Source organism: Scomber scombrus, chromosome 1 (genome assembly GCF_963691925.1).
Source record: "Scomber scombrus chromosome 1, fScoSco1.1, whole genome shotgun sequence".
NCBI lineage: Eukaryota > Metazoa > Chordata > Actinopteri > Scombriformes > Scombridae > Scomber > Scomber scombrus.
The window spans coordinates 23,263,594-23,282,995 of record NC_084970.1 but is presented as its reverse complement, the minus strand read 5'-3'; the positions used below and the strand labels follow the sequence as shown (position 1 = coordinate 23,282,995).

At 41.8% G+C, this 19,402-nt stretch overlaps 1 protein-coding gene across 3 annotated transcripts in view; it reads left to right on the top strand.

Moving 5' to 3' along the window:
* ankrd11 (ankyrin repeat domain 11) overlaps window positions 1-16,348 on the top strand; it is a 117,112-nt gene extending 100,764 nt beyond the window's left edge. For 2 of the 3 annotated variants that reach the window (XM_062423485.1, XM_062423494.1), the window contains 10 exons: window positions 1,062-1,235; window positions 2,316-2,516; window positions 2,623-2,765; window positions 3,025-3,172; window positions 3,309-7,764; window positions 7,865-10,574; window positions 10,821-10,919; window positions 11,300-11,443; window positions 11,557-11,649; window positions 11,770-16,348. In XM_062423485.1, coding sequence (XP_062279469.1) covers window positions 1,062-1,235; window positions 2,316-2,516; window positions 2,623-2,765; window positions 3,025-3,172; window positions 3,309-7,764; window positions 7,865-10,574; window positions 10,821-10,919; window positions 11,300-11,443; window positions 11,557-11,649; window positions 11,770-11,955 — 8,354 coding nt within the window. In that variant the 3' untranslated portion in view covers window positions 11,956-16,348. The remainder of the gene's footprint in view (window positions 1-1,061; window positions 1,236-2,315; window positions 2,517-2,622; window positions 2,766-3,024; window positions 3,173-3,308; window positions 7,765-7,864; window positions 10,575-10,820; window positions 10,920-11,299; window positions 11,444-11,556; window positions 11,650-11,769) is intronic. The other variant, XM_062423503.1, reaches the window with a different exon arrangement.
* The last annotated feature ends 3,054 nt before the right edge of the window (window positions 16,349-19,402 follow it).

Below are 19,402 nucleotides of genomic sequence, written 5' to 3'. Positions count from 1 at the left end.
AAGCGTGCACTTGCCAGTGCGATCTTGGAGCACAAGCCAGCTGATCTCCCCATGCATGTCCCACAGCAGCGCTTTGGCAAGCCAAAGTTCCCTGCCCTCTTGCCAACCACCAGCTTGCCCGACCTCGCCAATACAGATTGCTGGTTTGGGATGCACCAGCTGAACATTGATCCAGCATTTCTGTCTCTCGATGTGAAGGAATGGGCTACCAATGCTGCGTTCAAAAAAAGTGAGGTCAATGTCCATGCAGTGAATGTGGTCAATGACTGTGCCGAGCGTGGCATCAAGCTCACATCTGAGTTCGTTGCAGTGGCCAGGAAGGAGCAGCACCTGCAATTTTAACCTGTAATGTGCTGCAGGCAGTTGAACATGACCGCAGCCAACAGCCAAAATTTCGCCGCTGCAAGCGAAAGCTAATCCCTGAATAAAAGGGTTACTCCTGGGTGGCAGGTGGGGAGACATATCTGGGGGAGACGCACTGGCTAGGTTCAGAGTTCAGGTTCCATTTCCTTTCTCTCTCTCCCTGTTGATGTTGCTCAGTGGAACTGCTGCACCATCTCAGGGAAAGGCCACGTGAACATCTCCCATTGACCTCCATTCATTTTGTCTATAGGATAAATGAATGGAGAATCTTGAAAGTTGAATTCTGAGAAATGCCCAAGTTGCCCAAAGGGCAAACAAACTAATTATACTTTGATAACCCTATAGAACATGTTACTGTATAAAAGTTCACTGTACACAGCATTTCTGGGTCAACCTTTTGGCAATTAGACTAAAAATTGCACATTTTTCGAAATTTCACAAAAGTTTGTGTGTTAGGTGGCACCCCTAAATCTCAATGGATTTCCTCAAAACTTTGCAAAAATCATTTTTATGTTAATTGGAACAAAATGCAATGCCAGCCAGATTGATATTTTGAAATTAAAATTTCCCATTCAAATTTGATGCACCCTAATGTATATATATATATATATATATATATGTATATATGTGTATTTTCATGTGTGTCCTCGCAGCCAAACAAAATTAACTTTGCTTCTCACCTCTCACTTTCATTACAGAGAAACCAGGTCCAGAGCGGAAGCGCATTAAAAAAGAGCCCACCAACACCCGGAAGGCGGGCTTGCCGTTTGGAATGGGGATGCCAGGGATCCGGGCCGGGTACCCCCTCTCTGAGCGGCAGCAGGTGGCCTTGCTCATGCAAATGACAGCTGAAGAGTCCGTCAACAGTCCAGGTGCGTGCTTATCATGGGGGCCACGTCTCCTGTAGACGGGTGGCAGACAAGGAAAGAGGGATGGGATGGAACTTAATATGTAGACTGTGAAAGTGTGTGTGGAAGAGTAATGAAGGTAAATAATTAAAGGCGGGGGGCTGAGGCATGAGGTTGATTGTTTCTGTTTTATTTATGGAGGTTGCCTGCTGTATTTCTGACAAATCTCAGACCTACACTGTCTCTGGACAGAATTTAGATATACAAGCAAATCCATAATAACTTTCATTACAGTTGCAATGTAAACATATGGCAACAGTGAAAGTGGTTGTTTTATCTTTCCAGCCATAACAGTCACATATTTGTTCATCTACAACAATGGAATTGTTTGTCTGAATTGCAGCATAGGACCATCAAGGAAATGAAAGTAACTGCCCTGTTGGTATTGCGTTAGCCTGGAACCAATGGTGCAATCTCAGCAGAAACAAATCACACTCAAAAGTGAAAAACATTTAGCTTTTGTTTATTTGTTATCTAATGTCTTATCTGCTGTTTGACAATTATTCATTACATTTTCTCTGTCCTGTATCCCCTCAAATGAAACTTTTATTGCCGTTAGACAAAGGCATATGGCTGTACAAGTATTAGATTCTTAAAAAAAACATCATTGTTGCAGTTTTGTACTTTTTCCTCTTATTGTTGACATTTGAGGTAGAATTCGGTTGGTGAGGGCTAATGCATAGCCATTATTATTTATATGTTAATTTCTTTGTTGCATGCCTGAAGGCATGGACATAGATTAAGTAAGTGAGTTTCAAATATCATTTGGGACAATAGCTGTGCAAACTCAATAATGTAAATGTGATTAAGGCTTGGGTTTAATCTCGTAAATGTGATGAAATGAGCTCAAGTTAAGTGGGTCCAACCAATCTGCCACCGATTCTTAGAGTAAGGTTGCCCCCTTGTGGCTGTAAGCACTTCCCACAAGCTGTTTTGAATAGCAGTAGTAATACAAATGGAAATAATGATTTATGCATCTTTTTTTAAAATGTAATCCATTCAAGTGCTGAAGTGAACTGTCTCACGTTTGTCCCTTATCACCAGACACAACACCAAAGCATCAGTCACAGTCCAGTCTGGGTCAGAAGGGAACGCCAAACTCTGCATCTAAAACCAAAGACAAAGTGAATAAACGAAATGAGAGAGGAGAGACTCGGCTGCACAGAGCAGCAATCCGTGGAGAGGTACGCCGCATCAAGGAGCTCATCAGCGAGGGAGCTGATGTGAATGTAAAAGACTTTGCAGGTGAGAGGCTTTGTGTACAAACTGTCCTCTATTCTGTTCATGTAGTGACATAAATTCATTCATATGCTGCATAAACCTCTGACATGGCAATTATTCTTATGATTAGGCTGGACTGCATTGCATGAGGCGTGCAACCGGGGGTACTATGATGTGGCCAAGCAGCTGCTGGCAGCCGGAGCAGAGGTCAACACCAAGGGTCTAGATGATGACACTCCTCTACATGATGCATCCAACAATGGACATTTCAAGGTAAATAAAATATGTATTGTTAATAAAGATAGCTAATGTTTGATCACTCAACATTATAATCAAGAGTTGTAAGGGAAGTAGGAAGAGCATTACTCTGACTCTTTGTCAAGATTATTTATGACTCATGTGTATGACCTAATAATATCTGTAAAACTAGTGGCACATTGACCTTTTTGTTTGACCTCTAAATTCACAAGAATTGGTTAAAATTACCTCTTAAACTGCAATTTATATAAACTTCTTTTTTTATTTGCTTCAGGTGGTGAAGCTACTTTTACGGTATGGAGGAGACCCACGTCAAAGCAACAGACGAGGTGAAACACCATTGAAGGTTGCCAACTCTCCAACAATGCTGAATCTGTTGCTGGGGAAAGGCACTTACACCTCAAGTGAAGAAAGTTCATCAGGTATGTAACATTACGTAATTACACAACTGTTATCAGTTATGTACTGCAGATATTTAGTGGTTATGTAACATGTAGATGGGGCTGTAAGTGTTCATGTAAATTGTGTGTTGATGTTGCCTCTTTTTACTGTCAACAGAATCTTCAGAGGAGGAAGATGCCCCTTCATTTGCCCCATCCAGCTCTGTTGATGGCAATAACACAGACTCAGAGTTTGAGAAGGGCCTGAAGTTGAAAGGGAAAACAGCAGACCCTCCTAAATCTGCAGTCACACCCGTCAAAGATGAATATGAATTTGATGAGGATGATGAGGAGGAACGTGTCCCCCCTGTGGACGACAAGCACCTCTTGAAAAAAGACTTCCGTAAGGAACCGGTCACCAAGCCCAACAGCTTCATCGCCATACCCAAGATGGAGGTTAAAACCTATTCCAAAAGCAACTCGCTCACACCAAAGAAAACTGTCAGGCGGATCATCTCTGACAGTAACAGTTCAGACGAGGATGATAGGACGTTGTGTTTCACACCAGCGCCTACGCCACGGCAACAGGCCCAACAAACAAATACCAAGACTAGAGACTCTGGCAGCCTGAGCTCTAAACAACAAAAAGACAAGAATAAAGTCAAAAAGAAGCGAAAGAAGGAGAGTAAAAACAATGTCAGTAAAGAAGTCAGGTTTGGTAAAGTAAATGACAAATTTTGTACATCTGACTCTGATTGTGGAGATATGGAGAGTGAGGATGATAAGGGCTCAAATAGTATAAAGGACTCTTCTGCAACGAGCCTGAAAGATTCCCCTGGCTTTAACGCATCCTCTTCCTCCTCCCACGGAAACTTGAACTCTCAGAAACAAACGCCATCGTTAGCAGAACAGCACCCAAAGCAGTGGAGGACAGATGGCTGGAAGACAGTGTCATCTCCGACATGGTCAGACGTCAGTTCTCTCTCAGACTCTGTCAGAACAAGACTGTCCAGTGAGTCTGACTACTCCTCTGCTGATTCCAGTGTGGAGTCAATAAAACAAGTGAAGAGGAAAGCACAGGAGAACAAAAAGAAGAATAACAATGTGCACAGTAACACGGTAGACAAGAAAAATTCTGAGCTCTACAAAAACTCCAATGCAGACAGTACGGCCTCCAAAACTGATGTAGATGGCAAAGTGCTGAAAAAGCATAAAGTGAAGCACAAGCACAAAAATAAGGAAAAGGACAAAGCTCCAAGTCTAGTTCTTAATCAAGACATGAATGAGAAATTTGTCAAAAGCTATTCTTTTGATTATGACGATTCAAGGCAAAAGTCCTTAATTGTTGAATCAGAATCCCCTGCTGAGAGCAAAGTCAAGTTATCTAAACATGAAAAAGACCATTCAAAAAAGGAGGATAGGCTGTCAAAAAGCAAGTCTGAAGATAAGGATTGGTCATCTGGAAAAGATTTGCATAGAACAGTGAAAGAGGAGAAAAATAAGAAAACAAAGGACTCAACCAAGGACAAGACAAATAAGGAAGAGAGGGAAAAGCCTGTAAAATCTGACAAGGACAGAAATGTCAAGGAGAAGGAGAAGCCCAAGGAGGATAAACAAAAAGCTCACAAAGAGGAGAAGAAGAAAAAGTCCAAGGAGAAGTCCTCCTCAAAGGCAGACAGGAAAAGTGAGCAGAAAGAAGAAAAGCATCTAAAGGTGGACAAGGAGAAAAACACCAAGGAGGAGAAGGAGAAATGTAAAAAGGAAAAGGCACAGAAGGAAGAGTCAGAGTATGAAAGCTATGATGTTAACAACCATTTCCTCAACCTGGAGGACACAAAGCTCAGTGCCTCAGATGACCATCATGACAGATGGGGCTCAGAGATGTCCTCGGACTCCTCCCTGTATGGAGATGACAGCTGGGACGCTCCTGTCAAAGAGTACAAGGAATACAAAGCCAACAATGCTGTTAAACTAATTGTTGAGACTGTTAAGGAAGAGACAAGGAGGAAAGAAAACAAAGTCAAGGACAAGAAATCAGATCATAATGAGAAAAGATCTGAGAAGGAAGTCACATCAAAGAAGAAAGACAAAGACTCTTCAGAAAAGACAAATGAAAAGAAAAAAGACTGGTCTGAAAAACAAAAAATAAACTCCAGTCACTCAGTTGAAAAAGAAAAAAAGCGGAAGGAGTCCACAGATGTTCTCAAAGACAAAAAAGAGAAAGATTCTCTGGACATTAGTCGAGACCGCAAAGACTCATATGAATTCACGAAGGAAAGAAAGGACATTAAAATCAAGCAAGAATCTATAAGAGATGAATATGGCAATGATTCTTTCTTCAAAGACATTGATGCTGTCAGTAAATCCTCTGATATCAGAGAAAGAAACCACTCTGGAAAGGAGAAGGAAAAGAAGGGTGAGGGAGTGGAAAAGCGAGAGAAGACAAAAGCTGATAAGCACAAGGATAAAACAAAAGACAGAGGAGCTGATCAGGAGAAGGAGAAGAGTGAGAAAAGCGCCACAGAAAAAGCTGTCAAGGAAAAGGATGCAGACCGTAGCACCAAAGACAAGAAGGAAGGGGCCAAAGACAAACATAAAGAGTCTCATGGCAAAGACAAAGATCGGAAGATGTCATCAGAACAGGCCAAGGACAAGAAAGAAAAGGCCTCTCAAGACAAACATGCTGAGAGGGAAAAGGATTTCATCGAGGTGAAGAAAGAGGAAAGAAAACCTGAGAAAATCCGAGAGAAAACATGGTTCAAGATAGCTGACATTTTCACTGATGAAAGTGATGATGATGAGGACAGCTACAATGGTGGTGGTGCACTTGTGTCTGACTCCATCAGAAAAGACTCAACACCTGATCAGGATGAGCTGGATCACTTCCCTTCAGAAAAAGTCCGGAAATCTTCTGCAGAGGCTAAACATAACACTGACAAGGCAAAAGAGAAAGAACACAAAGAGAAGAAGAAAGAAAAAGCCACATTTGACACAGGTAAAGAGAGGAAAGGCTCTCTAGAGAAACATAACAAAGACAAGAAAGACTCTGTGGATGCAAAACATAAGGAAAGAAAAGACAGAATGTCAGTGGACTCAAATCAAGAAAAGAAAAATAAGCAGAAGCTGTTGGACAAAAGGGATACCAGTGAAGAAAAGACAAAGAGCAAATATAAAGACAAGCTGGACCATTCTAAGGAAAGAAAACCCTCAAAAGGCAGCGGTGAGAATGAAAAGTCCCTCTTAGAAAAATTGGAGGAGGAAGCTATGAATGACTACAAGGATGACTCTAATGACAAGAACAGTGAAATCTCTTCGGACAGTTTCACTGACCGAGGTCACGAGCCAGTCCTAACTAGTTATTATGACTCCATCAGCCTGACAGATGTGACTGAAGACAGGAGAGACTCCCTGTCTATATCTACACCCCAGGATAAGTTCAGAGAGAAAGAGAGGCATCGACATTCCTCTTCATCTTCATCCAAGAAAAGCCATGACAAGGAGAAAGAAAAGGTCAAGAAAGACAAAGGGGACAAACGTGACAAGACAGAGGAGATCAGAGAATCTTACAGTCGCAGAGAGAGCTTACCCTTTGAGAAAGAGCCCATGCCACTTGAGGCAGACCCTTATACTTTCCCATATGGAGGTAAAGGAGATGGTGAAGATGACTTTGATAAAACATTGGAATTTGAAAAAGAGATGTCCAAAAAGGACAAAGCAACTGGTGTCATCAGTGACAGAATGAAGGACAAAAAGAAAAAAGAAAAACACAAGGAAAAAATTAAGGAGGAGAAGAATAAATACATGGATGGCTTTGGGTCATTTAAACACTCCAAAGAGGATGTGAAGTTGGGGTTGAAAGATGGGCCCCAGGTAACTGTTCTGAAAGACAGATCAAAAGAAGAGAGTCCCAAATTTGATATGAAAAAAGACAGAAATCGGGATACATTGGACAAAGACAACAGAATGGACCACAGCAAATCAAAGGCTAAGGATGAAAATGAAAAGCTCACTCAGTCCAAAGACACAGTGCGGAAAGATAATCGTCCACGCGAAAAACTGCTGGTGGACGGTGATTATCAGATTACAAGTTTTGGTCAGATGCTAAGTCTAAAAGACCAGGAGATTGAAGAGCGCCACAAGAGGCATAAAGAAAGGATGAAGCAGATGGAGAAGCTGAGACCCAAGTCAGGGGATCCTAAACTCAAGGACAAAACCAAGTCCACAGAGGAAGTCCGGAAAAATCGCAGTGAGTTATCATCAAAGAAATCCAACAGCCTGGAGTCTGGTCTTAAAGAGAAGAAGCTGAAGGAAGTGGGTCTCCCAGCCCAAATGATGTCTCCAAGCAGGAAGTTCCAGCCCACTGACAGTCAAAACTCTAAGGACTGGCTGGCTGGACACCAAATGAAGGAGAATCTTCCTGCTTCTCCCAGACCAGATCAGAACAGGCCAACTGGTGTCCCCACGCCAACATCTGTCATCTCCTGCCCCAGCTATGAAGAAGTCATGCAGACTCCTCGGACCCCATCTTGCAGTGCAGAAGATTACCCTGACATCATGCTGGATGGACTGGACTGCCAGAATTCCTCAGCTATGACTATGTCTATGAACGCTTGCTCACCTTCCTTCTTTGAAAGGTATTTAAACATTACAATTAACTGTGGTTTTGTTTTGATTTATTTAAAGCGAGTTTTACTTTGTTGACTATTTTCTAATGTCTTTCTGTTTTCCACCCAGCAGGTACTCTAACTCCCAGGGTTTCCAGGAGGGCACCTGCCCTACTCCTGCAAAGAACCTCCAGCTCCCACTTGTCAGCCGTTCTGCATCCTCTGATGTCCGCAGACCTCTGGAGGATGAATTCAAAGCTGAAGCTGACAAGTTCCTTCGACAGCAGAGTGATTCAGCTGCAGAATTTGATCAAGCTTCCTCACAAACTCTAGAAGAGAAATCGGCATCTGCGGATAGGCTGGAGTGCCTGTCATCAGCCTATTTCTCCCCAATAAGAATGTTGTCTCCTCAGGAGCCAGCCCATCCAACGCCAGATGTGTCAGCACCAACTCTTGCTGGCACAGAGGGTAATGAGCACCTTCCTGACAGTGTGTACAACAGTTTCTTGCCCAAACCCTCAACACCAGTTCACAGACCAGACCCACAGGAGCCCTGCTTCGACATTGCTGCACCACCAACCCCAGCTCCTGCTGCTTTGCCACCGCTGGACATCGATGACATCTCTGAACCTCACCACAGTGAGCCTAACCTGGTCCTTTCAGATCTTCCTTCTGTAACAGAGGAACAGGAACATGAACAGGAACAGGAACAGGAAGAGGAGGAAGATGAAGAAGAGGAGGAAGATGAGGAGGAGGAGGAGGAGGAGGGTGATTTGGATGAAAGAGCTGATGGAGATCACTGTGTAATGGAGGAGCCAGAGCATACAACGGAGCCCTGTGCCTTCTCCCCTCAAGTTGAGGATCCTCTGAGGAAGAGCTGGCCTGCAGAGTCTCCGGATCATCAGGATCCAGAGGTCCACCAACTCTCCCCAACACACTCTGCACCCAACCATGGAGAAAACTGCTTTGATCATAACATGGGTTGGAATCCTGATATGGACCTCAAATCTCCCCACAGGACCTACAGGGAGATAGAGGCTGCTGTCTCCAAAATAACCAGTCCTTACTCTCACTCAGACAACGACATGCAGCACATGTCTGGACACCCCTCTGTCACTCCCCCGTACGCCACCTGGAACAGGTGGCACAAAGAGGGCCCCGAGGACTTTGATGAGCAGAAGGAGGCTGTGGCTGACATCCCTTCTCCTGAGAGGCCTGACACTGCTATGGATGGTGAACCCAACTATTTAAACACCTCATCATCCTCCACTAGGCTGGAGTCTTTCTTCCAGGACTGCAACAAGCCTAACATAGAGGAAAGTCCAGAGATGGACACAGAATCAGCATGTGTAGAGCCAGGCAGCAGACAGAGCACACACAGCTTTAGTGCTACCACTGATGGTGACTTGGCTCCAGCTGTGGGCCCTGAGCCAGTGGTGCCCTGGGCAGACCCATTTTCTGCTGATGCAGATGAACTGGATGACCTGGGACCGTTCTCCTTGCCTGACTTACCACTCCCAGACAAGTCTGAAGAAGCAGAGTCTCGAGACCCAGAACTAGCTGATCACAACAAGACTGTACCGACCCACATTAGACATACCATCACAGATGTAGATGACCCAGACATAATGGAGGTGGACCTACCAAGCCTAGCTAAGACTTCATGCCCTGCTGTAGATCTAGGGCTAGACGAACCTACCGGACAAGACCTGGTTGTACCGTCACCACATGCTAACTTCCAGCAAGAGTTGGAACCTGAGCCTCAGAGTGTGCCAGTCAATAGCTCTCTGTCTTTCACACAACAACAGAGCAGCATTTTGGAAAGAAAGGGACCTTATGGAGGACCTGAGGAGTCGGATCCCAATCTGTTGTATTCGCCTGTGAAATCAGACGCAACTCAGCAACATCACATGCAGATCCACTCCCTGACTGAGTCTTTGCCATTACCCCTGGATTCAGTGTCAGCTGTCAAGTCAGAAGTGAGACAGGAGGAGATGTCTGAGCCTGTAGCAGAGTCCTTATCATGCAGTCCTTTTCCGCAGATCCCAATGGCAGTCACCCTCTCCAGCACAATGGAACTATCCGACACTCAAGAGGCCACATCCAAGCTGACCCCGGTGACTCTGACTACAGTGTCCCCCACTATAGATACCCCCAAGAAGGTGGAGGAAATCCCTCAAAGGATGACCCGCAATCGCGCCAAGAACAATCCCTCTGCTGCTGCTGTCCCTCCTACCTCCACCATAACCTCTTCTGCGACTGCCACCCCAGTAACAACCAGTCCAGCAGTGAGCATTAACCCTATTCCTACGAGAACTCCAACACCCACCTCTACCTTCTCAGCTCTGAAGAAAGACAAAGAAACTGTGCTTAGTGTCTCCTCTGCTGCATCGAATTCAACCCCAGCAGTGTCTGTACTTACTTCTGTGACCACCTCGGCGTCAGTGGTTCTCAGTAAGACCACTAAAGGTCGTCCTCTTCCCATGGATGAAGAGGAATCTCAGACCCAGCACCCACGGAAGAGGAAATTTCCACGCTCGGCTGGGCAGCAGGTCCAGGTCCAGCTCGTGAACACAGCAATGCAGCAGACCAGGGAAATGATCCAGCAGACTTTGGCTGTAGTGGTCAATGCCATCAAGCTGGATGATATTGAGCCTTACCACAGTGACCGTTCCAACCCCTACTTTGAATACCTGCAGATCAGGAAGAAGATTGAGGAAAAGAGGAAGATTCTGTGCTACATCACCCCACAGGCCCCACAGTGTTATGCCGAGTATGTGACATACACCGGCTCCTACCTGCTGGATGGCAAGCCCCTCAGCAAGCTTCACATCCCTGTGGTAAATTCCCTGAATCTGATAAATGATCTAATAGCTGACAGTACTGAAACAATGTTTATTGTTTTCATTATTATTATTATTATTATTATTATTATTATTATTATTGCATGGCATGTTTTTTTAGTGGTATAATGTCTTACTGTGGAAATGTTAATATAAGCTATAGAGTGTATACTGTCTGTTCTGGTATAATAAAATTGATAGGTCATAGGGGAATATGAACGGTCTGTGTTGTTTGTTCATCAGATTGCCCCACCTCCATCGCTGTCAGAACCTCTGAAGGAGCTCTTCAGACAACAGGAGGCAGTGAGAGGGAAGCTCAGGTTGCAGCACAGCATAGAGCGGGTAAGGAATATATTGCATAACATGACACATTCACATTTCTTATTTTCAAAGCTTATTCCTTATCTATTAATTCAGTTATTGCTCACTCCCTGTTCCCACTTTCATACATACAGCACCACAGATATACACTGAACGCCATAAGCACTTCTTTGATGAAAGATCAAAGTCTGTTTTTAATAGAAATGAAGTGAAATCTGCATACCCTCTACTCTGGCTGTGCCAGAGTGAACTGCAGGCAGAAATCTAATTTAATAAAACGGACAGAGCAGCTTTATGATCAAGACCCACTTCTATTGACCCCACCAACCAGCCTGTTATTCATCTTATAGTCCATCTGTATATCTAATACATATTATCTCTCTTTATTTTGTTGTTCACAGGAGAAGCTGATCGTCTCATGTGAGCAGGAAGTGTTACGGGTCCACTGCAGAGCTGCCAGGACAATAGCCAATCAGGCTGTGCCATTCAGCGCCTGCACCATGCTTTTGGACTCTGAAGTATACAACATGCCATCAGAAAGCCAGGTAGGAAATATACAAATACACACTAAAGTGTTGAGTCAGTTGCGAGTGATTTAAAAAGAGAATATGGCAGTCATTATAACATCATCTGCATTGTATTTGTTCTGTTTTCTCAGGGTGATGAGAACAAATCTGTTAGAGATCGCTTCAACGCTCGTCAGTTCATTTCCTGGATCCAGGACGTGGATGATAAATATGACCGCATGAAGGTAAATAGCAGCACTGTGTAGTCGGCTAATATGTGCGGTTATGTCTTGATTTAAAGGCATTGATATCATACTCTTAAGTGCTTGGCAGGTGGATTTATGTTCACTTTCTCCTTTTCCTAGACATGTTTGTTGATGCGGCAACAGCATGAGGCAGCAGCCCTCAACGCAGTGCAAAGAATGGAGTGGCAGTTGAAGGTTCAGGAGCTGGACCCAGCAGGGCATAAGTCCCTCTGTGTCAACGAAGTGCCGTCCTTCTACGTGCCAATGGTCGATGTCAACGATGACTTTGTCCTGCTGCCTGCGTGACACATCTGTGCTCACAGATAGAGAGCAAACTTCGTCTGAATCACTTCTTCTCAAAGAGACTTCGTTGAACAGAACGAATGGAAAGGGCTAGCAAGTTTGAAAGAGGACTTTAGACAGGAAAAAATATTATATAGAAAAAGAGTACAGATGGAAAAACTTGCTCTTGATTCCCTTCTGTGAAGAAGGAAACCTGTTTTTACTGGGGAAAAAGAAAATACACAACTTGCACTTTCATCCTCAAAAGTTTTTATTCTTTCGTTTGATCAGACCGTGAAAAGCAAAAACAGTTTTTGCTTTGAGGCTCTGACATTGGGACACAACTCCTCAGCGCTCAGTTACAGTGAGACAGGGGACAGAGATATATTTTCTGCGTTCGTTTTTGGTCCCTGCTACAATAGACCCACCACCACCACTGAGAGGAGTTATCAGAGAGGAGCTCACCCAAAAGCGTGGTGCCTGTCCTGAGGGAGGACTGAGGAGAGAAGCCTCCCCTGTTGACCCAGGGCTCCTGGTGGGCTAGGAGAACTAGTGCAGCGCGCTGACCCAGAAGATGTCAACGGAGCTGTGGTGCATTATATGGATCTTCAATGTGTATCTAAAGCAAGACAGCTGGGACAGACAGACCAGGAGGCTAGAACCAGCTGGCGAAGGATTTGGGGCTATAAGACCGTATACCCAGAGGACACCCTCTCTGTTCACACTGCACCAGGCCGAGCTAAACAGTTGTGCGGCAGAACCTGCAGCAGGTTGGAATACAGCTGAGGGATATCGATGTGTGCGCACGTCTGAGAGGAAGAGACTGATCCTGCAGCCTCTCAGCCTTGCTAAAACAGAAGGGGACAGGCACGGATCCCTGAGGACAGACCGGAGTGTTCCTCAGCTACCCTGCTTGCTCCAACACAAACACATCAGACCGCCATGGACTGCAAAAACACCACAGGACAACCAGAAGAAACAAACATAACGAATGTTGAGATTCAAAGAGACTATTGAGAAAATTGTGGTTTTGGCAGGTGGAGAGAAATATTGTTTTTGTCTATTTCTTTACTTGGGCATTTCATTGTTTCTGAGGAAGTGACTTGAAACACTACAGAGCCAATATTAGTTTAATGGAAAAAAAACAAAAGAAAACTGAAAAAAAGTTGTATTCCGTAAATTATGTACAGTTTTTATATTCGTTAACCAATGTATTCTTGCTGCCTTCTAGATAATTTATTTTGCCACACATTACTGCACAGTTGTAAATAACCTATGTACTGTAATATCACTCAGTTAAGTGTAAAGAAAAAACATAAAAGAAATAAAAATGATCTTTTTATGTACAGTTCACTTTTGGGCAGCACTTTCCCCCCTCATATCCATGGGCCAAAATGTGTACACGATTCTGTCAGTATTTGAAAGACTCCAGTGCACAGTTGTATGATCCCATCTCTAGATTCAGTCCAGGCTAAGGTAAAGCAACTCACCTGGATGTGGATCACCACAACAAACAACACACATATAGCTGACATAGACCACTTCTGGATTTAACCGGCCTCTCACAGGCCAAACCACCATATAGTCCCTCAGATGTAGCAGAAGAGTTGTTGAGGATTTATTTAAAGAATAGACAGAGGATTATTATTCATTGCTTTACTACACAAGTATATCTGAAAAATCTCGAACCAAGAAAATGCCTTTTTCAGTGAAAAAAAAAATGTACTCATTGTTGGGCAAAGTCGCATAGATATATATGGGTGGGATGAAAGTAAGAGAGATGTCATTCATGAGCAAAAGCATAACATAAATGTGTAATAGTTTCAAATTAATTCACCTTATTTTGTTTTTAATATACAAAAATTGGACTGAAATCATTTCTAATCATCACAAAACATCATTGTCTAAAACTGACAGGACATGGGTCGTTCATCACCTCCTTTCTTTTTGCATTAGTTGGACTGAAGAGTTGTCACTTCCATTTACAGGTGTCATTCCACTTAGATTTGTTAACATCGGTGTGTCAGTCTGTCTGCTCCTCCGTCACTGGAAAGCAGTTGACATTTTCTAGGTGCTGTTCCAGCTTTACTCACTGGATGGTGCCAGTGGTGTCAGAAAACTCAAGAACATTATTTGGCTTTGTACAAGACGCGCGTGGCCTTTCAATTGAATGGGTGTTTTTAAATATATTAACATTTTAGTACAGCCCATAGGGAGCTCAGATCCCTCACAGGATTCCAACACAATAACAACAACAATAAAAAACATGAAGCTCCAGTCACATCCGCCTTCTAAGTTTTATACATGTTTAATCTGCAAGGGGTTTTGGCTAGTGTTGTCAGGGATTTTAAATGTTAGGTTACTTCCTCATATGACCGTTGTGTGCTTGGCATTTGCCATCATCACGTTATTGTGTCAGGCCCCAAGCAGACAGTTACGAGACTTAAATCTTCTCAGAATAAACTAAAAAGTTTAAATTAACAAAACAGCGGAGGGGGAAAGAAACAGTCTATGCTGAGTCAACTTTTACTGTCCTCAGTTTAAAAATTAATCTCATCAAAATGGTGATTTGTGATGACTGGTAGTGATTCGACTTTCAGTGGGTCATTTGAAAAGCTTTCCTGACCTACCACATAGGCTGCCTGTCTGTGTGTGAGAGCGGCTCGTGTATCCTGATGGCAATACTATCTGAAACATTTAAGTGATTTACACACTGTCAGTCAGCATAGCGGTGTATGGTATGTCTAGTCAAGTGCAATGGTTGTTGCTATTACACTGTGCAGACAAGGTGGCTAGATGTATAGTAACACACACATCCTGGTTGGTATACATACATATTTGGATACAAATAGCCAGAAATTCAGTTTTTGGTTTTTTTAAAACCCCATGTTTTGGTTTTTACTTTGTTGTTGGTTTCTTACACAGTTTTTGGGGAAGAGGTTTAGGGTGTCTTTTGTTCACAGAATCCTTGTGTGTTTTTTAACTCGGTGTATGTAGTTTTGAATGTTGTTGTGTTTATCTTAGGGGTTTTTGTTCCTGTATAAAGCATAAACACCAGTGGCATGTCAATCACGTTGCTTATCGAGCAGAATGTATACCGTTATTATGCCCTGACCGACCACACCCTCACTATTGTTTACAAGACATCAAATGTGTTTCCGTTTCATGTGTCACCTTTTTAAAAAAGAGAAAAAAGAAAAGAAAAAACGGTTTAAGCCCTTGCCTTTGTTTTTTTACTCCTGTAATCAGTCATTCATTTGAACCACAAAGGCTTGAAATGGTGATGGTTGACACAAGACAGTCACGCATTGAACAACTGACAGGCGATTTTTAATTTTTTTTTTTTCCCCTCCCCACCCCTCCGGTCTGCAGTACACCGCTGCGCAGAGCAATAGACTAAACACATCCATCCACGTCGATTCTCCAGTGTGAATATTAAACTAGCAAAAAGAGTTATTTCTGGATAAATTCAGTACAGAAGACACACACACATCAGTCCTCAGATGCACAGTAGAGCACTTGGCCGTGGTGATACAGATGCTAGCCTGACACCACCTCAGTCAGCAACATATTACCTCTACTCTCCTCACATTCACTCATAATGTTTATTTTAGATTTGTTATTTGTTGTTTTTTTTTCTTACTGGACATAAATATACATAATTGCTATTTTTTCATAATATAGAATCACGATTTCAAGCCTTTTTTTCTAGTTTTCTTTTGTTTATTTTTTAATTAAAACCCAGACTGTAGCTGTTTCTTTGTTCCTTTTTGTTTTAGAATGGAAAATGACTAATAAAAGCATGGAGAACTACTCTTTAAATGGTGAGAAATAACCTATTTATTATCTTTTTGTTTTTTCTGACACCTGTGGTATGTTTTGAGTTGAAGTTGGTCTCCGCTGTGTAAATTTTCCTCCTTGTAATGCGTGAAAGAGACATACTGTACATAGCTCTGTAAATAAAACCTCCCAGGACGTTTTGCACCCTCCTCTTTGTACTAGTCTGAAAAATTGCGTAGAATGTGGGGTTCTAACAGCAACGAGCTGCGTGCGCTCGCTGCAGGTGATTATGATGTAACATGTAACATTTTTTTATTTGTACAATGTAGTTTATTTGTGTACATATTGTTGGAGCAGCTAAGGGGGGGGGGGGGGATAAATGGGGGGTTGTTGATGCTATCGTCAGTGCTGTAACAGAAATCCAGTACTTTCACCTTTAGCTGTTGTTGATTTCCTGCAAAAAAAATGAAAGAAAAAAAATCACAAAAAAATAAAAACGAGAGAAACTGAAAATGAGGATGGATGGGGAAAAAAAGACTAAAACTGAAAAGTAAATTCTAAATTGTTATTTTCTACAGTTGCATGTACAGAGAGCGCGAGAACTGCTGTTGTTCCTCAGAGATTATGTTCGTTAATAAAATTTTGAAATATTACCAGCTTCCCTCCTTTGGCTCTTCATTTTGTGTTTGCATTGCCTCAGTTGTCATGTAAAATGCTGCATCATCAAATATATAGCACTAATTATTTCAGATACATCCCAAATAAATCCACACGAGATAAGAAAAGAAAGAAAATATACTGTTTGAATGACATGCGTATTAATATAATGGCCAACAAAATCATTATGGTTTTCTTGTGTTGTTCCAGTGACATTTTTCCATGTTAAGTGTCATAAATTACATAAATCTTCAGCGTGAGTAAAAGCTGTTTCACAATCTGAACGTTTGAAATGTCTTCTCTGACACAGCTGCCAGTTTGGTTCATGTTGTAATCTCATATCCTGAAAGAGTTCAGTCACTAATTCAGTAAACTAATTTCTGTTCATATTTTCATTTCCTATCATGGATTTATCAGTAAATAGTAATTATTTTCAATTATCTTTGCCTTTTTTTTTTTAGTCACGCACATTGGAGTCATGTTACCAAACCTCTTTGTCTTTCTCTGCAGTTAAACTTCTCTGTCACAAGACAGAAAAACCTGTTGATGTTACACGTCACGTGAATATGCTGTCGTTCAGTTTCCTTGTAACTTGTTTCACTTCCTGAAGGTGAGTGTGGACTGTTATATTTCATGTTAGAGCCAGTTGAGACGAATACAAGTCACCTGCTGAACCAGAAAAAGCACACAGCGAGTCAGAAGCATTTCTGGATCCTGAGTCCATCAGGTCCAACTGATCTACTGATCCCACGCCGACAGTGTCAAATACCAACACTTCACTATGGCCCCAGCTAAGTTACATGAAACTCTAGCTCACTCTGAGAATAAGTCACACTAGTTTCTAATAGTTTGTTGTTGACTCTATGCTCAACAGAGACAAATCACAGTAGTGGCTTCAGCTTTTACACTCTTAGTTTCATGTCACGTTTACTTTGTGTGACATCAGAAATTAATTCCTTTTTTTTAATAAAAGAAATTTTTAAAAATCATTTTTTATATCAGTTTTGAAATCTTTGATATCACAATGTAGATTTTCAGGTATGTCATTTGTTATACAAATAGACTAGGTAAATATTTAAAGTGGCACTTGAAGTTTAGTTTAGGGGAGAACAGGGTTGGTAGTCACACTTTTTACTTTCCTATGAATTCCCCATAAATCGTATACTGAATAGATTTCCTTTTAATTTGTAATCAAAGCCTAAAGTGTCAGGTAGGAATAGAGTGGTCTTACTCTCCTTTAGCTGATTCTGTGCAAAAGAAATGGCCCATCAAATATGTCTTGTGCACTTGTGACAACGTGGGGTTGGCAGGTTGTCCCTGTGTTATTTTATTGGAGAAAAATAAAAAATGTAGACAGTCTTAAAAAATTATTTAAAATGTTTTAGTTTAATTGATATACAAGAGAACATATACAGGAAAAAGCATTCCTATAAGTGCATTTTGTTGTCCTTATATAACAATATTGTGCATTTTCACCTCCCTGACTGCTCTGAGCTTCACATCTGGAGGAGTCTAACCCTTGTTTGCCTTCCTGACAAAGTTCCTGCTCATTTTGCTCTCTTAAAAGTAAGACAGAACTAGATATATCACACTATATATGTATATACCAACATGTGACAACCAACCCAAAAGAGAATGTGACAAGCATCCCCAACATGTTTTGGCATAGCTAAGAAAAAAATCTACCTAACCATCACTCTCTCTTCATACTTTTTAATGGTAATGTTTGTTTTATTATAAGCTCATTGTATGAAAGCCCAGAAGAGAAACACTGAAGAGTTGGATAGTGCCCTCTAGGGACCGAGATCTGATGAATGTGACAACCAACCTGTGTGACAACCGACCCCGTTCTCCCCCACTCACCACATGGAGTACTGCTCAGTTTTTGAAATGTCTTCTGTGGCTCTGGAGGATCTTTCTAAAATTTGGGAGAAAAAACCTGATGTCATCAGGGTTATCTTCGCTTGGGCTACAGACCAAAAAATGTTAACAGAAGGTGGTTATTTTAAAATGGCAATGTGGGGTTTGAAAGACATGACCAAATGACCAAGCCTACAGGAAGATGTTATTTAGTTGCATTGTGGGAAATGTAGGATCCAGTGTTCTTTGAGTTTAACAATTAAAAGGGGCCAAAAGTCAGGATTTCTCAGCCTCGGTTGCATTGATTGAGACCATTAACGCCCCCCTCAGCTTTATGAAAGTGCAATATTGAATTACCAAAACGCCTGCTGATCCTGGGTTATCAGCATTAAGGCAGTAAAGTTCTAAGGGTGTGGGAGAACCCACCCTGGACCTGAAAAACATGAAAGGCCCTCTCTACAGCCAGTGTTTGGTTTGTCCATTTTGGGCTACTGTAGAAATACGGTGGCACAACAAGGCAGGCTCTATGGCTCATTCTAAGGTAATGAAAACACAGCAATCCTTATTTTCAGGTGATTATACACTTATTAAAACATTTTTATGAATATTATATTCCATTTCTGCCTAGTCTTTTTGCTAGATGCCACTAAAGTTTACACATAAGCACGTTTATGATGGATGTGAAACACTACTATGAATCATTATTTGTGTATAACATGGTTTTCCACAAAAAAAGTTCAATTATCTCAATAAAATCCTTAAAATGACATCTACTCTTTTCCTTTGTTAAAAATATAAAAATCTACTAATATGTGAACAATGTTAATTCCAATATTTTTATTGGATGTTTTTATTCAATGTAACGTAAGTTCTCACTGTTTGTGCACTGGAGGCTTCAAGTTTCCATATCACACTTGTGTAAATTGAATACTGAATCAGAATTGGCTCCAAACTAGTTGTCACATGTCCTACTCACAAGTACAGGCCCTTTTAACTCAAATTTTCATTGAGCACAGAGAAACTTTCCACTTTTAGCTAATGAATGTGAAAACAGCCTTCTAGTTTCAAATTCTGCAGCTCAAATATTCAACTGAAAAAAAAGTAAAGTAAAACACATTTTAGAGTCTAGGAGGACTTTATTTAATGTGTCTCATCTTTTATCCCTTAGAAAAGG